The 20,325-nt window shown below is 32.6% G+C and overlaps 1 protein-coding gene across 1 annotated transcript; it reads left to right on the forward strand.

Annotated features, from left to right (window-relative positions):
* The first annotated feature begins 876 nt into the window (after positions 1-876).
* On the forward strand, positions 877-18,547 carry LOC113058192 (Fc receptor-like protein 5). The gene is made up of 16 exons (XM_026225867.1): positions 877-927; positions 1,172-1,250; positions 7,836-7,871; positions 9,548-9,814; positions 10,594-10,854; positions 10,937-11,209; positions 11,286-11,417; positions 15,831-15,992; positions 16,086-16,352; positions 16,531-16,779; positions 16,855-16,971; positions 17,271-17,366; positions 17,514-17,579; positions 17,676-17,762; positions 18,050-18,109; positions 18,409-18,547. The coding sequence occupies exons 2-16, from the start codon at positions 1,220-1,222 to the stop codon at positions 18,447-18,449; spliced, it is 2,145 nt and encodes a 714-aa protein (XP_026081652.1). The 5' UTR covers positions 877-927; positions 1,172-1,219; the 3' UTR covers positions 18,450-18,547.
* Positions 18,548-20,325: the final 1,778 nt, after the last annotated feature.

The raw sequence follows: 20,325 nt of genomic DNA on the forward strand, positions 1-20,325 counted from the left end.
TACAGTTTTCTTCACACAAATTATATGTATCCATTAAAGGATATTGAAATCTCAGACGAATACTTTGTGCACCCCATGTTTGTCAAGTCACACCAAGTCAACATTCTCTTTCTTGAATCTATTTATAAAATTCAATACAATAAAATGTATTTGAAAGTAATTTTCTTTAAATTGCCAGTTACACATCAACAAAGTTACCCTCGCTGTGATCCCACTGTGTGACTGTCCACTGATGATAATAAGTGTGGTGCATGCATGTGTGTGTGAGCTAATTATGTGTGCAATAGTTAATAATTCCAGTCAAGTGTTGACACGTAACCAGAATAAAAGTGTAGCTAAATAACTAAAAGATATGTTACACTATTGAAATATCTAAATAGAACAAAAGACCCTTATGAGCCTGGTGTTTTCAGGGCTCTAAACATGTGAAATTACATTAAAAGTCTTTAGATAGAAGGTAAAAGGATGCTTTACAAGATTTTAGCTACTGAACCAAGAAAGACAGCATGCTGCACTGTGACTATTGTCATATTGAATTACACTTTTGTATTTGCCATTGCATTGTCTTTGTTTGCTCTTGGTAAAGAACTGAAAAGACTGCTGAGAGCAGTACGATTAAATGTAGTTTTCCCTCCAAAATCTTTCTTCAAAAATACTAAAAGTATTGTTATCAGAATCATTAAGTAGCCAGATTAATGGACATAAGAATCATTAAATCCATTGTCTCGATGTATGAATATGATTCTGTCTTCAGAGATACAAATATATCAGAGCCAAACACAATCAGTGTCAGGGGTGTGATAGAATAGAAACAGATGGACATGAGCTCATTTTTGTGGTTTGGTTTGTTCTGTTTGAGCTCGGTGACATTAACCAGAGAACAGCAGCTGATCACTAGTTTCTGCTTCTTTACTTCATTAATATTAGGTAAGTTATAAATACAGCTAATACCCTACTATAAAGATCTATCAAAGTATTGTTTAATTTTACTTGTTCATACAAGAATATTACTTCTCAGTTTGATACTAAATCATGACAACATTTTGTCAAAATCTTGCATATTAGTCAGTGAGACATTTTCTGAAAACACATTCCCAAATTATTATATTTTTTTCCTCTAACACATGAGGTGTGTTTGAATGTCTCTAATGAGTCATTATGTTGACTGTAGGTATCAGGAAGTCTTGAGTCTTTAACCGTCTGTCATTATTCGGTCAGTATGGAGCTCAGTCAACTTCCTCTTGTGCTCTGTAAGTAACTTTTTCTCTTGATGTATTTCAGTGGATTTTAATTGCTTTTATATTGTGAATAGTATAAGTGACTTAGTGTTCCTGGATTTTTATTTTCTTGTCCTGCCCTTCCATGATATATCTGTAAAAATGAGCTTGAGGAAGTAAGTGTGCAGTTAGTGCCGGATGTGAAAAAGAAATGCACTCTGTCATGTTTTGATCAGTCAGTCAATTTTTGTTATATTGTTTCTCAACTCTTCTGTTAATAAACAATATGACAAGTATAATTTCTATTGGTTTGTTTTGCACAGATGCTTTAACTAGCAGTTCACTGGAGTTTATCTCTATTTATCTGCTTGTGATCAGACTTTCTCTTTAATATAATGATAAAAAAAAACGTAATATAAAAAAGAAGATTACAAGATTAAATTCGTAATACTTTGAGAATTAAGTCAAAATATTACGATAATAAAGTCGAAATGTTTCGAGAATAAAGTCAAAATATTACAAGAATAAAGTTGAAATACTTCAAGAATAAAGTCGAAATATTACGTGACTAAAGTTGTAATACTATGAGAATAAAGTTTATTTCAAGAATTTATATAGTACAAATTAAAGTTAGCTATATTATTTTGTGAGGCTATTATCGTGCATGTAAATGTCCCGGATTGAGAGTTGCAAGCCACTGGAATTTATCTGAATATCGTTGTGTCGGAGTGGCTACATCATCTTACTGGGATGAAACAGCGTAATACCAAGAATATGATATTTATTAACAGACTGAACAGGAATAACTTTTTATATTAACATATATACACCCAATAGACATTCCTTTGGGGTGCGCTGTAGCTCTCTTATTTAAAACACTACAGATATATGTGGGATTATTATCAGAAATTGTACAATGTGTCATACTCACGGCGACATTAACTTGGAAATAATATTTCATATCTTCCATTGCATTCGTTATTTGTAGTGCACCACCCACCCAATAGCAATAGGTTTTGTGCTTTTGATAGACCTACTATTAATGTCTCAGATTTCAAAATCAATTTTATAGCGAAAAACAAATATGTCTTAAAATAATGTCTTTTTCAAGCTCCTTAATGATCAGATAACTGTATTTATGTGAAACAATTCATTAAATTAAACTGTTTTCTTTGTTAAAATTCCAAATATGTGAAAAGTAATTCTCGTAATATTTCTTTTTTAAACTCATAATATTTCAACTTTATTTTCGTAATGTTTCAACTTTATTCTCGAAACATTTCGACTTTATTATCATAATATTTCAACTTTACTATTGTAATATTTCGACTTTAATCTTGTAATCTTACACTGAAAAAAGTAATAAGTAAATTTACTTAATTTTTATTTGACAAGTTTTTGCACAAGCATTTTTCAAGTAAATTTAACACATTTGGAAATTAAGTAAATCTACTTAACTAAGTTAAGTAAAAAAATAAATAAAAAATGAATAAGTACATCTTAATTAAATAATATTCAGCTAATGCATTTAGCAGACACTTTTATCCAAAGCAACTTACAGTGCATTCAGGCTAACAATTTACACCTATCATGTGTTTCCGGGGAATCAAACCCCCAAACTTGCACTTGCTAATGCAATGTTCTACCACTGAGCTACAGGAACACTTCAAGATCTTGTGAAAAATAAGTGAAAATTTCACTTACTTACTTTTTTATTTTGGAAAAGTTTTTACACTAATAAAAAAACTGAGAATCTAGAAATTTCTAAATGTAAAATATTTTTTTTCAAAACAGTTTTATCAAATGAGGGTAAATAAGTCTCTCACTTCTGTCCCTTTAAACCAGTTTACAGCAAAGACAGCACGAAGGGCTGGATGCACATGATAAATATTCTGCAATTAAGAAAACACACTGTAAAAAAATATTTTTTGAACTTGTAAATAAAGATAAATGTACACTGTTTATGGTTGTTTTTGTTGTTAGTTGCTTATTTTAGTTGTTAGTTGTTGTTTGTTTTAGTAACATACCGTTTTGTGACACCTGGAGTTTATTTTCTATTTAAAATGACCCATTGATACTCAAACACTATTCACCGTCATTGTGTGTGGTGTACCAAGTATTGAGGTCTCTATGTTCAGGTGGCTATTACTTTTATTGAGTGGGCATATTATCTTTAAATGATAACAGCCTGTCTATATGCTTACATTCATGTTTGCAAGTGAACCAAATGCTTAATAGCACGGTGATTTACCAGTGTTAAGGTTGTTAAAGTAAATTGCATAAACTCCCAGATTTTATTAAATTCAATGGTTGAGTTTTACTTAAAATATATGAGTGCAAAATTTGCAAAATAAATACATTTGTACACTTTTTTTCAGTAATAAGCATTAGGCTACACAATGTAAAATTTACAAAGAAAGAGTCAACAAAATTTACTGGGAATTCCCAAGTAAACGCAACTTTAAATGTCTAATTAAATTTACTATAATTATGTTTAGGCTTTTACTTGACAATTTTTTGTAAATTTACTAGCCTTTTCTGAGTGAAAAAACTTTCCAAGCTTTTTTCAAGTAAATCCCACTCCAAATTTTTTACAGTGCAGACAAAATAAATAGCACTGTAAAACCCGATAAGTAAACTTTACTCAAACCGTTTGAGTAAATAGATTGCCTTGATTTAAACCATGTAAGTTTTAAAACTTTGCATTTAAGTAATTAAGTGATTATCATCACCAATATAAAGTATAACAATGTACACCTAGGTACAGGTTAACACCTGATGCCATTTCTTCTGGGCTTTTTAGTTACAACAGATGTGTTTTAACTTGTTTGGTGATGTATTTTATTTCAGTTGATTTCATCTAAGGCTGTGTCTGAAGTCAGTTGTAGTAGTTCTTGTGTTTCTCTTTTCTTCAGTGATTCTGTTTGTTAACAGCAGCTGTTCATCACTAATTCTCAATCAGCACTTAGTTAATCAATTAATTACTTAAATGCAAAGTTTTAAAACTTACATGGTTTAAATCAAGGCAAACTATTTACTCAAACGGTTTGAGTAAAGTTTACTTATCGGGTTTTACAGTGCTATTTCTTTTGTCTGTTTTCTTAATTGCAGAATATTTATCATGTGCATCCAGCCCTTCGTGCTGTCTTTGCTGTAAACTGGTTTAAAGGGATAGAAAGTGAGAGACTTATTTACCCTCATTTGATAAAACTGTTTTGAAAAAAATTATTTTACATTTAGGAATTTCTAGAATCTCTGTTTCGGGTTTTTTATCAGTGTAAAAACTTTTCCAAAATAAAAAAGTAAGTAAGTGAAATTTTCACTTATTTTTCACAAGATCTTGAAGTGTTCCTGTAGCTCAGTGGTAGAACATTGCATTAGCAAGTGTAAGGTTGAGGGTTCGATTCCCCGGGAACACATGATAGGTGAAAATTGTTAACCTGAATGCACTGTACGTTGCTTTGGATAAAAGTGTCTGTTAAACGCATTAATTTAATATTATTTAATAAAATTTTACTCAGTATAATGAGTAAAATATAATATAACTTAGTTAAGTAGATTTACTTAATTTCCAAATGTGTTACATTTACTTGAAAAATGCTTGTGCAAAAACTTGCCAAATAAAAATTAAGTAAATTTACTTATTACTTTTTTCAGTGTAGATATTTTTATTTCAAAGTGACACTACAACGCCGTCGTATTTTGGCCTTTTCTCCAGGCTGCAGAAGCATGGAGTGGGTTTGCATTTGATCACGCACTTCTTTCCACGATGCACTCCTTTTTCTGTTCTTATTTCTTTTATTCAATAATTGATCAACAAAACAACAATTAAAATTAAGATACAAATTATACAAAGCTAAATTAATTATAAAAAGGACTTTACACAAATTTTTTTTTATAAAATGGTAAAAATTGTGTCTGACCCACTCCATTGCTCCCGGCATACTGCTGTTCAATACATTACCCTTTAAGACTTTAACAAATAACTCAGTTTTCTTTCATAATTAACTGATTAAATGAAACAAAACAAATAATATTTTCTTATAAACACATAATTAATAAATAAATAAATAATAAATAATTTTCTTTGATGACTACAACATATTTTATTTAGATATTAACACAAAACTATGTTGTGAACCAGGGACGTACAGCGAGTAAAAAACGGCCAAAACTACAAACAATGGCTACATCATCACACTATTACAGCAATTTGGTCACATTTATGGCAATTAACATCACAAAACCCATTGTGACCCTGCTGATAAAAACAACAGAAACCATCACAGAAATTCTAATGATTTCTACTACAAATACCACTACAAACCATCAACTTTTAACCATTTAAACCATTAAATAATGGTATCATGTAGTGTGGGACATATCACATTTTGATTTATTGGTTTTAACAAAAGCAACCAACAGAAGGAGATCAATTAATAGTAGAGACCAACAGGCAACATTATAGTTTCCATTAAAAACCAATTCAATTTCATTATAACCAGTAAAACCATTACAAATGATGTGATGGTTTCTATTATTATTTTATTTTTTTCTGTAGGGGATTTAAATAAATTTATTGTTGTATGAACTAATATACTTGAAATCTATAGAAAAATATCAGAATGCAAAATAAACCTCGAATCTAGAAACCTGAAACAACAGTATTCTTCAGTTTGAGTTTTCACATGGCTCTCTCTCTCTCTCTCTCTCTCTCTCTCTCTCTCTCTCTCTCTCTCAGTATGTGTCACGTTAATATATATATATATATATATATATATATATATATATATATATATATATATATATATATATATATATATATATATATATATATAGGCAATTTCATTTACTGTATTTTTTTTAACTCAGTATCTCTCAAATGTAACTGATTCTAGAATCACTGCTGTCTCTTTATGAATGAATGAATGAATGAATGTAATATTCATGTCAGACAATGTGGAGTAATAAATAGCAGTTAACATTTGGACTAGGGGTGTCCTGGGATATTAATATAGTGATCTCTTGATATTGTATAGTAAATACACTTGATTGCAAATAAATGAACAGACTCTATTTAAACTGAACAGAGATGACATCACTGAATTCAATGATGAACTGCCTTTACAATTTTCAATTTTGCATTATTGACACACTGTTTTCCTAATGAATGTTGTTCAGTTTCTTTGACACAATCTTTTTGGTTTAAAGTATATAAATAAAGGTGACTTGACTTGTATATAATATATTATTAACAAGTATAATTAATGTAATTTGATAAGATCTAATTAACTATAAAACTTGTGCAGTTAAGCTAATTTAGAAAGAAAACGTTGTTGTAAGTTGACAGTAATATCACCCCGACAAATAAACATCTCAATTGAACTATCTGTAAATTTGCAACAAACAAATGTACAACTGTCCTATTTTTTTAAATTACAGAACATTCTCAAAACAACATAAGAGGAAAGATAGAAAGGACTTATTAGATATAAAATAACCGGGTAACTGCAGACCTTTTGAAGACCTTTTAAGACAATTATTATATTAATTTAAACAATTATTATTAATTATTATATTAAATTACTGAAATATATCTAAGTGTCTTAATTGTTTAGATTTTTATAATGCATTAGCTTTTTGTAGATCCACTTGTTCACATTTAAAAACGTAGCAGAAATAGCAGACGGTTTATTGTAAAAGTAAACGGTTTTTCTGCCAGCAGCAGGTTTCACTTCCGGAACTAGCAGAAATATATCAGTTTCCCCTTTAACCACAGAGAGGGACTTTAAGACGTGCATTGCTCAAGTTTATTCAGAGAAATCATAGACTATTGAAGTTTCATCTACACACTCATCTGTATTGCAATTCTTGTGTTTCTGTCCCCAAATTTAATACCTCTTAACAATTAAGACTTTCTGTATCTTTTTAGAGTTTACATTGCCTTTTTAAGGACCAGCAGAAAATCCTAAGAACATAGTTTGGCAAGTGCAACTCTGGCGTTTCCTTTGTTTGTGTGTAGTAGTGCGATGACGATTTAAATAACAGATTTCTAAACACTCCAAACATAAAAGTATAACCTTGAACTTAAAAGTATAATCTGTTTACCATCTTGCTGTTTTCATGGTCTGTTTTTCATTTATTATTTGCTAATGTTAGTGAATGTTTACATTAGAGTGCATGTCTATCTACACTGAAATTAATACAGGCTGGGAACTAGACCTCTCCTGGTTGGAGATAGTATTACACTGAAAACAATATTTACGGACTTTACATTTCAAATACTTTCAAATTGATCATCGGAGTCTAAAATGATCCAGCGGGCCGTACTAAAAGATTGTGGTATACAGCAGTTTCAGTTTCTAATAACCAAAAATAGATTGCACTAGTGCCCCTTTAATCGGCTGTCAACATCTCTTTATCTGACTCTGTTTCTGTGACGATGAATCAGCAGAACATTCAGATGGCCAGTCCGCTCCTGTGAACGGTTGAAAAATTTGTAAAATGATGATGTCTTACAAGCAAATGAAGAATAGAGTCTACCTTTATATAACTAATGTAAAACACACAATATCAGCTCCATGTTCACATTCTAGTGAGTTATTCTCTGTGTTTTAGTGCTGATTTCAAGCATCCACTCTGCACACACTGAAGGTGAGTGAATCTCATCACATATTCACATGAGTGATTCTACACTGTTATAAACTAACTGTGGAAAGAAACTTGTTATCATGATTTCAAATACACATTTTTAACAAATTATTTGTGTGTTGTGATAAGAGGAAGAAATTTAACCAATGAAACAATAGCAGTGAAAAATACACAGCAAACATATTTCTTCAGATGATTCATAAGACACTATATAAGTGATTATAACAGCCAAAGACAACATTTCAGTCTAATCTGTTGTATTTAACCTGCATGTGTTTTGCAATTAACTGCACAGCAAAATCCCCAGTGTTAATTTAACACTCCCCAGTGTTAATTTAACACTCTGAGTGTGGACTCATATAAACACTGAAGCAGTGTTAAAAGTAACACTGAAGCAGAGTTGAAGTTAATGAGATAATTAAGAAGTCAATTGAGTTATGATTAAGCATTATTGAAGACACCTGATGTTAACAAGCAGAATCACAAACGAGAAAAATCACAATTTGTGTATCACCATTATAGTGTTCAGTGTTTGCTTTAGCTGGGATCTTAGCTTGTAACTTTTTACTTTTAAAGTTTGTTTGTCAAACCAAGAGCAAAAATCATTGCATGTTGATGATTATGTTTTAATGTAATCGTTGTTTGACATGAATCACTCAACTCCTTTACAGTCTTTTCTCAAAGTAAAACTTCCATTATTGATTGTCACAGCTTTGATTCCACAATGAAAAAATCTGTGTTTTCTATACATTTTGTAGGTATCCCTTGCAAGTGATTCTGATTTATTTTTATTAAAGAATTCTAATTTTAGGCACACACAGATAACAATAATCAACGTATGAATCTCAACAACGGTGACAAACAACATATTCAGATAAACAGACCAACTCTGAACATCACAAAACTAGATACAAAAAATGAACATAAAAACAGCAAAAATAAAATAAAGTTAGAATAAAAAGTTAAAAAGACAGTTCAGCTCATAATTTATTCATGCCGCAATGCATGATGGGAGCCATGGATGAGTTTTTATTGGCTACAACATGCTTTTTTGATGGTCACCGTTGTTGTGATGCTCACGCTGATTCCTGATGTCTGTCTGTCCAAGCAAAATATTACTTTTTTACGTAGAACTAACTATTAAAAACATGTCATACTATGTCAGAAATGCTGGGTTGCTTACTTTTCTTTTACACTTAATTTATGTATGCAGTAAAGAAACTTAAACTCAGGCATTCAGGTCACTCTATAACAAATAGCTCAAATCACAATCAGTGGCACACATGATTGCCTTTGCTGTGGTCTGTCTGTATGATATAATTCAGTCACCACAGCTACATAAAATCTAAAGATAATAACTGAAGGGTCAAGATCCCAACTAAAGCAAACATTGAACACTATAATGGTGATACACAAATTGTGATTTTCTCGTTTGGTGATTCTGCTTGTTAACATCAGGTGTCTTCAATAATGGTCAATCATAACTCAATTAACTTCTTAATTATCTCATTAACTTCAACTCTGCTTCAGTGTTACTTTTAACACTGCTTTAGTGTTTATATGAGTCCACACTCAATAGTGTTAAATTAACACTGGGGATTTTGCTGTGTGTGTTATTATTTTTATTATTATTATTTAATTGTCATATTTTATCATTGTGAACTGTTGTCATTGTACAGAAAGACCAAAACCCAAAGTGTCCATTAAACCTGCTCAACATGTGTTCAGAGGAGAGAAAGTCACTCTCAGATGTGATATATATGATGAAGGAGTCACTAGCTGGAGCTACAGCTGGTATAAAGAAGGTTCAGACAGCATTTTCAGTTATCAGCAGGAACACACACTCATGTCTGTTACTGAGTCTGACGCAGGTAAATACACCTGTGACGGATTTAAAGGATCACGCTGGACACAAGAGAGTGATGCAGTTACTCTGACAGTATCAGGTGAGTTTCATCGTCTCTTCATACACACACAAACACACGTTTAACATGTTATTAATAAGTGATTTCTCTGTTTCAGATCCCAGAGCAGTTTTAAGTGCTTCTTAAGTTGTTAAAAAGTGATCAGATTTTTTGGGGACTAAATCCCAAACTCGTGTTGGTCTTTTTTGTGCTTACTCTTTTGAATATTTTGGCTAAAAACAGAATTCATATCCTGTTCTCAAAATGAGGAAGATGTTTTCTGGAGTCTTGATCATCAGACAAAATATTTCCTCAACTGTTTTTTTTTTTTCTCCTATTCATTTTATTTTCACAAAAGATTGTTTTTATGGTTCAACATAACCAAATTACACTCTAAGAAAGTAGATGTGATGTATCTCTGCAGAATAAGTTAAATAAACTCTCAGAATTAATACTAATTTTTTTCTATTGTTGACCTCTTTGCCATTTTGAGTTTTACTGTAAACTGCTGTAAACAAAACTTTGTTAACATGTCTCTTTGACTGCTGCTGTAGATGTAGTTGTGTGGCACAGAAGCTCAAACTCTGGGTAATTAATGTAAAGATTGTGTTAGAAACCCGTCTGATGGTCTTTGCACATTTGTTGTCCTTGAACTCTTTGCACTGAACTGAGGGAATGATCACCAAACTTGTTCCTGTAATTGCTGTTTGCAGCCTTATTTCTTGCATTTTATTAGAAATCAGTATGCACTAATGATTTACCAGTGATCTTCTGCTGAAAACCTTTCATAACTCATGATCACACTGACTATATATTGACAGGTCCTCCTAAACCAACTCTGACTGTTAAGCCACAGAGTTCAGTGTTCACTGGAGACTCAGTTACTCTGAGATGTGAGCTGATTCAGTCACAGAATGGATGGGAGTTTCTCTGGAGAAAAGACTCAAATCCTGAATCTACTGAAGCTAAAACTAAAACAATAAATCATGTTGAAGTCTCTGATGGAGGACAGTACAGGTGCAGAGCACGAAGAAGAGAATATTACACAGATTACAGTAAACCAGTAGTAGTGACAATATATGGCAAGTATCAAAGTACAATTTTTATTATTTGTATGTATTAAATTACTACATTATTTCACTGTGAATTGTTTTCATTGTACAGAAAGACCAAAACCCAAAGTGACCATTACACCTGCTCAACATGTATTCAGAGGAGAGAAAGTCACTCTCAGATGTGACATATATGATGAAGGAGTCACTAGCTGGAGATACAGCTGGTATAAAGTAGGTTCAGTCAGGTTTATCAGTGATCAACAGGAACACACACTCATGTCTGTTACTGAGTCTGACGCAGGTAAATACAGCTGTAAAGGATCAGAGACAGAAGGATCACGCAGGTCACAAATGAGTGATAAAGTGACACTGACAGTATCAGGTGAGGTCCATCATCTCTTAATACACACACAAACACATGTATAACATGTTATTAATGAGTGATTTCTCTGTTTCAGATCCCAGAGCAGTGTTAAGTGTTTCTCCACAGAACTGGTTGACTGAAGGAGATCCAGTGACTCTGATCTGTGAGGTTCACAGCTTCTCTACAGGCTGGACGTTCAGCTGGTTCACTTTAACTGTCTCACCAGGTAAGTTATAATGTGCTTCATGTGCTAACTTCTGATTAGCTGATTTGATTCAAGCCCAAAATACCATTTAATACACTGTAAACCCTAATAAGTTCACAGAACTCAAAACATTTTTTGTAACAGATTACATAAAAACATTTAAGTGATGTTTTTAAATGTTTTAAGTTTACATAAAATTTAAAATTACATTTACAGGTGCCTTAAATTAACACAGTTATCTTATAAATATTGATATTCCTCAACTTATAAAAAGAGAGTAATTCACTCAAAATTTTCTCTTTCACAACTCACACTGTAAAAATTTTTGCCGTTAAATAACAGTAATTTTCTGGCAGCAGGGGTGCCAGTAAAGTACTGTTAATTTACAGCTCTTAACCATTAATTTACCACTCTTATTTTTTAACAGCATTTTACCTTATATTCTACCATGGAAATTAACTCCACTCCCACTGCTTCAAACAGTTCGACTTTTTAAAACTAGCATTCCTACGATGTTAGTACTATGAACTTATTTCATTTGAGTCCACTGAGAAGGAATATTTCTTAATATAACAATGCAAACACTTAATGTGCAGTAATAAAGTAACTAAATACATGACTTTTACTCAAATCACTGCAGCTCATTGTCAGCTGTATTACACATGTATGTGCTGAAGTACTTAACACAGAGATCATCACTGTATCAGTGACTCCACATTTACTGTCTTTATATAAAGCAGCAGAAGATCAGAATTTGTGGCTCATCGGTCCGTGTACGTTTTGATAGTTTGTTTTCCAATTTGAAATGAAATAAGCAGAAACGAGAAAACAGCCCCTTTATTCGTTTTTCGTTTTTTTGAAAAAACTGAAAAACGAGATTACGGCTTGATTTTTCGTTTTTTAGTTCAGAGGCATAAAACGAATAAATGACTTCAAAATTCGTTTTCCACATGTGGGCGGTCCTAAGACGCCCCCTTCCGCCGATTGGTCAAGCAAATCTGGGCACGTGACGTCATCAGTTGTCGCTCAGGTCTGTTCAACAAAATAATAGTCCTCTAACGTTACTATGGCTACCGATTCTTAAACTGTGCAGGGCAGGTCCTGTTGGGCTTTCTTCTCTGCAACTTTACGCATTTCACAGAAATCTTTACATCAGAAATATTAAATATTAGTCTGCCACCAGCCCGTTTTAATTAGCGGTGCGGAGTTAAATCTGTGTGGTGAAGCTGCGCTAGACAGCGACGAGCGGGAGAGGATCAATGACCAGTGTTCGGTCAGCAGTCAGAACTTGGGTACCGATGATGATGAAATACATTTTTACTGAAAATGACCCGCGAGTATGATTGACAGTACGATAGCGGAGACAATTAAAAGCGCAATATAAGCTCTTTGTTTGCTTTGGTAACCACACCAAAGGGCTCCAGGGTCAAGAAGTAAAGACTTTCTAGATGGATAGTACACTGTTAAAATCGCTGTAAAAAAAACGGCCAAATTTCGACAGTAAAATAGTGTTTTTCATTGAAACAGTGCATTCTGGGTAATATTCATCGTTTTTGAGAAGTAGCCTGCTGCTATATATCGTAAATTAACAACATTCAAAGTCGACACTCAGCGGCTGTGTTTCAAATCACACCCTACACCCTCATTCACTATTCCCTACATGAGTTTACTAATATAGTCCACCTGATAGAGAGAATGAACACTAATGAGTGAATTCAGACAATGATCAACAGCTGCTGTTAATGAGTAGAATCACTGAAGAAAAAAAAACATAACAAGACAAACACATGAAATACAACTGACTTCAGCCACAGCCTTAGATGAAATCAACTAAAGATTTAAACGATCAACAAACAGCTTCACCAACTTCACACATTACTAACCAGACTGACTTTATTTCTGTCAGATCAGAGAACAGAGATCAAAAGATCTTACTGAGAATTAAAGAGATTTAGATGATAATGTTACTGTTTCGTTTAGCGTTACCATTTTGGAGATCAGTGTTTGCTTTAGTTGGGCTCCTGACCATTGACTTTTGCACTTTAAATTTTGTTTTATTGCTGTATTTGTATCTTTATGATGCATCTGTTACAGCAGTATTAATTTTGATAGTCAAGTGATTATGATTGTTTCTAACAGGCATGATCTACTAGACTGACTTAAAGTGTTACTATGATAATCAAATATTAATTTGGTGTTGAAATATTTGAGTGAATGACACTTAAATTTTGTAAGATTGAAAAGTAGTGTGATAACCAGGATTTATGGATTTAACGACTAGTTTTAGTTAAAAAGCATTTCGGGCCGCAATCCCCACAACACTCAAAGAGAGAAATCAACAATCAGCATATGAATCTCAACAATGGTGACAATCAAAAGGTTCATGATGCAATGCATGCTGGGTACCAGCACAGGATAAAACTCATCCATGATTCCCAGCATGCATTGCGGCATGAATAAATTATGCCACTGAATTGTTCACTTATTTTCTTGAATTCATATGTGCTTATAATTTTGCATTTGTTTTAAGTTTTAGTAGCATGTGTTGTGATGTTCAGAACTGATCTTTTCATTTATTTTGTGGATTGTCACCATTGTTGTGATTCATACGCTGATTCTTGATGTTTCTGTCTAAATTTCAGCTAAGGTTTTTTTTTTTATTATGAGTGAAATTTTCTTAACAGTAGTATCAATGTTCAATAAGAGAAGAGACACGGGATTAGATCAGAAATAATAGTATTTGTTCTTGTCAATCTATAAACAACAATATCAGATTTTTTTTCTTCTGTGTACTTTTGTTTTGCTATAACAGGTTCCAAAATCGCATTGTTACAGCATGTAAAAAAAAAAAAAAAAAAAACCTTAGTTGTTGAAAAGTCACGTTCAAGAGCCCAACTAAAGTAAACACTGATCTCCATCATGGTAGTGAAAAAAACACCTAAACCTATTTAACTCTCCATAAGTTCTTCTGTAGACATCTGACAGAAATAAAGTCAGTCTGGTAAGTAATGTGAATCTGGTGAAGCTGTTTTAGTAGTTGTTTAATCAGATCTTGAGAGATTTGATGTATTCTTTTATTCAGTTGATTTCATCTAAGGCTGTGGCTGAAGTCATTTGTAGTTCTTGTGTTTCTCTTTCCTTCAGTGATTCTGCAGGTGTTTATCACTGATGCTCAATCATCAATTAATCACATAATTATCTCATTAACTTCACTGATTCAGTGTTACTCAAACACTCTGTAGTGTGCACACATTATAAGTGTTCATTTAAAACTGAGGATTTTCTTGTGGGGTTTAAAGGGTTAAAGATTTAAGATGAAGAAAAAACAGCATGAAACATAATTTAACAGTAATAAACTGTAATTAATTTACAGGAAACAAACTGTAAAAAAACAGTTATTTACTGGCACCCCTGCTGCCAGTAAATAACTGTTTTTCTACTGTTTCTTGCCGTAAATTAATGGTTGCCAGCAAAAAAAGTGTTTTTCTACAGTTTTTTGCCGTCAAGTCAAGGAAAAACAGTAATATACTGTAAAATGTAAACGTCAAATTTACCAAATGAAAAAAAAGTTAATTTAACTAAAATATTTGTGAACATCCATAGAAAAAAAATAGGCAAAGTCATACACTGATAATGAGAGTAAATACTGAACTTGACTGTATTAATGTGTGTTTGCACAAGAGAGATCGTTTAGTTTAATGTAGTTTTGTTGTTCACCATTGTGCTGGAGAGTAGAGCCTGTGCTTCAGTCAATGATGAGCCACAAATTCTGATTTTCTGCTGCTTTATATAAAGGCAGTAAATGTGGAGTTGCTGATACAGTGATGATCTCTGTGTTGAGTATTTCAGCACATACATGTGTAATACAGCTGACAATGAGCTGCAGTGATTTGAGTAAAAGTCATGTATTTAGTTACTTTATTACTGCACATTAAGTGTAAGAAATATTCCTTCTCAGTGGACTCAAATGAAATATGTTCATAGTACTAACATCGTAGGAATGCTAGTTTTTAAAACTCGAACTGTTTGAAGCAGTGGGAGTGGAGTTAATTTCCATGGTAGAATTTACGGTAAAATACTGTTAAAAAATAAGAGTGGTAAATTAATGGTTAAGAACTGTAAATTAACAGTACTTTACTGGCACCCCTGCTGCCAGAAAATTACTGTTATTTAACGGCAAAAGTTTTTACAGTGTATAACGTGGGGAAATACACTCAAATTTAGTTTTTTGCTGTCCATCCTCAGCCTAACCACAGGCTCTACTCTTCACCACAACAGTAACACTATAAAACCAGAATAACAGAAACCTTTATAAATTCTAACATTTAAATTAAGTCCAATGAATATTCATTATTATTTGAGTGCAATCAACTAATTTCATTAGATTAATTTCACTGGATACACTGTAAAACCGAACATTCTCTGGTTCTCCAGATCAGTATGATCAGCTGTCAGACAGCAGCAGAGGAGCAGGAGGAAACTACACGGTCAGTTCTGTTGCTCTAAATCACACAGGAGTTTATGTGTGCAGAGCAGAGAGAGAGAAATCAGTCTATAAAACACCGTTCAGCAACACACAGCTGCTGTGGGTCACTGGTGAGTTCAAACAGAGTTAAACTATCGGTTCATATCTAATCAAGAGTATTTCTATACTCAAATCTGAAACTGAAGCTGTGATTGTCTTCTCAGGTGTTTCTCCTCCAGTCTCTCTGATCGTCAGTCCCAGCAGAACTCAACACTTCACATCTGTCTCTCTCTCTCTGAGCTGTGAGGACCAGAGTAACTCTACTGGATGGAGAGTGAGGAGATACACAGACGGTGGACGGCTGGAAGATTGTTCATTACGTGGAGGATCTACATGTACATTCAGCTCCACCGTCCCATCACACACTGGAGTGTACTGGTGTGAGTCTGAATCTGGAGAGAAACATCATCCTGTTAATATCACTGTACACTGTGAGTCTGTGGTTCTGTATTTAATCAGTTTACAATCAGTTTACAATCAATGCAGGAAACAGGTTGATTAATAATCAGTGGACAAAAAACACTCAACGAGGAAGTGGTACCAAAAATGTAATCATTTATAAAATGAAACTATTTATGTGATCGGTGTGTGTTTGCTCTGTTTCTGTAGCTGGTGTGATTCTGGAGAGTCCTGTTCATCCTGTGACTGAAGGAGATCATCTGATTCTGCGCTGTTTATATCAGCATACAACCCCAGCAAACCTCAGAGCTGATTTCTATAAAGATGGATCGCTCATCCAGAATCAAACTACAGAGATGTCCATCACCACTGTCTCAAAGTCACATGAGGGTTTCTACTACTGCAAACACCCGACGAGAGGAGAGTCACCCAAGAGCTGGATCTCAGTGAGGGATAAGTGTAAGAGCTATAAACACTATTGAAATATTTCTGTAGACTTTACAGCACTAATCTAAATTTAAAAATATATCTCAGCTTCCGCAGACTCAAGGTCTTATAAACCCATGATAATTGGAGTGACTGCAGGACTGACTATCACTTTTTTGATCATTGTCTTCTTAGTCCTGATGTGGCGCTACAGAAACAACAAAGGTTAGATAAATTTTCCATAGCACATTTGCAAATACTAGCTCTGTTTCTATCCCACAACAGCCTGAGATGGTTCTCTGGTCTTAACTGGTCTCCTAACCTGGTGAAGCTGTTATGTCGGCCGATTTTAGAAGGTTTCTGAGCAGTTTTCAGCTGCACTTTTCAAAATAAAGGTTTCAAACAGGGTTTTCACAGCGATGACACAGAAGAACCTTTTTTTTCTTTTTTTTTACTACGAAGAGCTTTTTGTGCATAGAAAAGGTTCCTTTGAATGCCAATAAAGACATGTTATGTTTGTGTAGGTGGAAGATCTCCCTGTACTGTGAGTCAACAGCAGAGCCTCAGTCAGACATCAGAGCAGAACCAGAGAGAAGTGCGAGACAAGACACTGCTCACTGGTCAGTCTTTACCCTCTACCCATAAATCTATACCCCTAAACCTTTAGAAGACACGTATGGGTAACTTTTAACTTAATATATATATATATATAATATTACACACATATTAATAAATGTAATGCAATTAATGCAAGTAATTTATTACAGGAACTGCTCATATTTATGACTCTACTGCAGCTATTTATACAACTGCTGATAATGACATAAGCACAGGTAAATAACATATTTTAGAACTTAAGTCCATCTTTTTGTCACTGTGATATCTGCAGAGCAAATCCAGTTAAACCAAGTGTTTTTTCCTCATTGTAGACAGTGTAAGTGCACCTTCTGAACTCACCTATGCTGAGATTGAACTGAAATCTACAAAGAAAGAGAAGAAAAAGAAAGAAAACAAAGGTAAACTGAAATAAAAGTATCTGCTCTTATGATGTTATGATCATAACAGTAGCAAAAATCACCACATTATTTTCCTACAAGTCAGTTTGTGGCTGTGAACGGTGAAATTGACCCGATACGAAATAATAATTTGATTGTTATTGTTTAAAAATAATATAACTATTCTCTCTGTATGAAAATAGACCACTCACTAACATATATTAGCAGTAGAGAGTTTATAAATATTTTGATATTTCATATCACTGTTGGACATACAGCTAATGATATTAACTGTTGACATCTTTTAGAGAATAAACCTGAGAGTTCTGACTGCGTTTACTCTAAACTCAAGCTGCAGACAGATCAAGGTGAGTCAAACTAAAATCATCAGTCACAGTACACTCAAAAGAAACTGCTTAAACAAGCCTCAAACAGAATTGAGGATTAAAATAAAATACTGTATATAAAAATTAAAAACGTGCATTTTGAATTAAAGGTATAGTTCACCCAAAAATTAAAATTATGTCATTAATGACTCACCCTCATGTCGTTCCAAACCCGTGAGACGTCTGTTCACCTTTGGTTTGGTATGACATGAGGGTGAGTCATTAATGACATCATTTACATTTTTCGGTGAACTAACCCTTTAATTTGTATATATATTTAGGTGCTGGGTCTGGTGAAGTGATTTATGCTCAAGTTAAATAAAAATGTCCAGAGGAGAAACGTTCAATCCCAGGATGCTGATGGGTGGAAATGAACCAGGATCATCAGTAATCTTTATGATATTGATCACTTAATGGAAATATATATATATATATATATATATATATATATATATATATATATATATATATATATATATATATATATATATATATATAAAGGTACAGTGTGTATTCTGATTGGTTAATACTAGCAGAGGCAGTAGATTATTAGTAGAACTGAGACAATAGAATATCATTTTCTGACTGTTGAGAAAGTGAACAAGTTTAATTTTCCTAGAAATATTATGGGATTTTAAAATTGTGATCATCAGGTCTGAAAATGTTGTCTTTAAATGTAAATGTATATAGTGAAAATTTTATTTTAAATCTTTATTTGGAAAATATATATCAACTGTAAAATATGTTATAGGCTAGAAAATCATAGCTTGGTGAGTTTGCAGTCTCTTAAATTTACGCAGCAAAAAAACAAAACAAAAAAAAAACATGGAAATACATTAATCAAAAAGTTATAGCTTGCTTGTTTGTCTTATTCTATTTATGTAAAAAAAAAAAGAGTTTGAGTGTATTAGAATAATGTTTTATATACAATTCCTTTCAAAAGTTTGGGGTCAGTAAGATTATTATTATTATTATTTTAAAATAAATCAATACTTTGTTCAGCAAGTAAGCATTTAATTTCAAATAGAAATAGAAATGTATGTTTTCATTACAGACAAATGTAGTGGTTATAGGCTGCTAGAGTGCAGTATAAGTGTGTAGAGTTGGTCATCATAGAAACAACAGGATCTTGATAAATTGAACTTGGAATTCAAACATTTAAAATACAAATGCGCTTCATCAAATTACTTCTGTATTGTTTATTATTATTATTTCAGAATATCAGCAAACCAAAATATTTGTTCACTGTATTTTAAATCTCAATAAATATGAAAATAAATAATAATAATCTACTCAGTTATTGTCTCATTCTTTAAACCTGATTACTGTCATTACAGCCTAAAGAATTTCAAATGATGAGATCTAAAAGGATTTGTTATCCTGTGGCTCCCTCTGGAGGACGAGTTTGAGTGTATTAGAATAATGTTTTATATACAATTCCTTTCAAAAGTTTGGGGTCAGTAAGATTATTATTATTATTATTATTATTATTATTATTATTATTATTATTATTATTATTATTATTATTATTATTATTATTATTATTATTATTATTTTAAAATAAATCAATACTTTGTTCAGCAAGTAAGCATTAAATTTCAAATAAACACGAAGGATCCTCAAAAAAATAAAATAAATAAATACAAGTATCTGGGTTTCCAAAGTAATATGAAGCAGCAAAACTGTTTTCCAAAATGATAATAAAAAGAAATGTTTCTTATTTAGAAATATTAGATTGATATTCAGCATATTATAATAAATTCTGAATGATCATGTGACACTGAAGACTGAAAACTCATCTTAAATTACATTCATAAAATACATTCAAATAGAAAATTTTAGTAATATTTCACCTTGTTACTGTTTTTGTGCTTGGTAAAATAAATACAGCCTTGGTGAACAGGGGTCAGTTAAGTGAAAACTTTTGAGTATGAGGGAAACTCTAGGTTTTCTGTTTCAGAATGGGAGGTTTGTCAAACCTGAGAAAGCAGGGTAAGTCAAGCCTGTTTCTGAAAGAGAGCTAACTTATACTCAGGGTGAGTTACCATGGTCACTTACTCTATGAACCTAACCTGGTCAGGAGCATGATTTCTTCGATAAACCTAGAGTTTCTTTCAGTCTCCTCCCCCCTTTTAAACACTTCATTAATGCACGCTCTTCTTACTAAGTGTTTTTTTTTTCTTTTTTCCCCAAGTACA

The sequence above is a fragment of the Carassius auratus genome, chromosome 40 (assembly GCF_003368295.1).
Source record: "Carassius auratus strain Wakin chromosome 40, ASM336829v1, whole genome shotgun sequence".
NCBI classification, from domain to species: domain Eukaryota; kingdom Metazoa; phylum Chordata; class Actinopteri; order Cypriniformes; family Cyprinidae; genus Carassius; species Carassius auratus.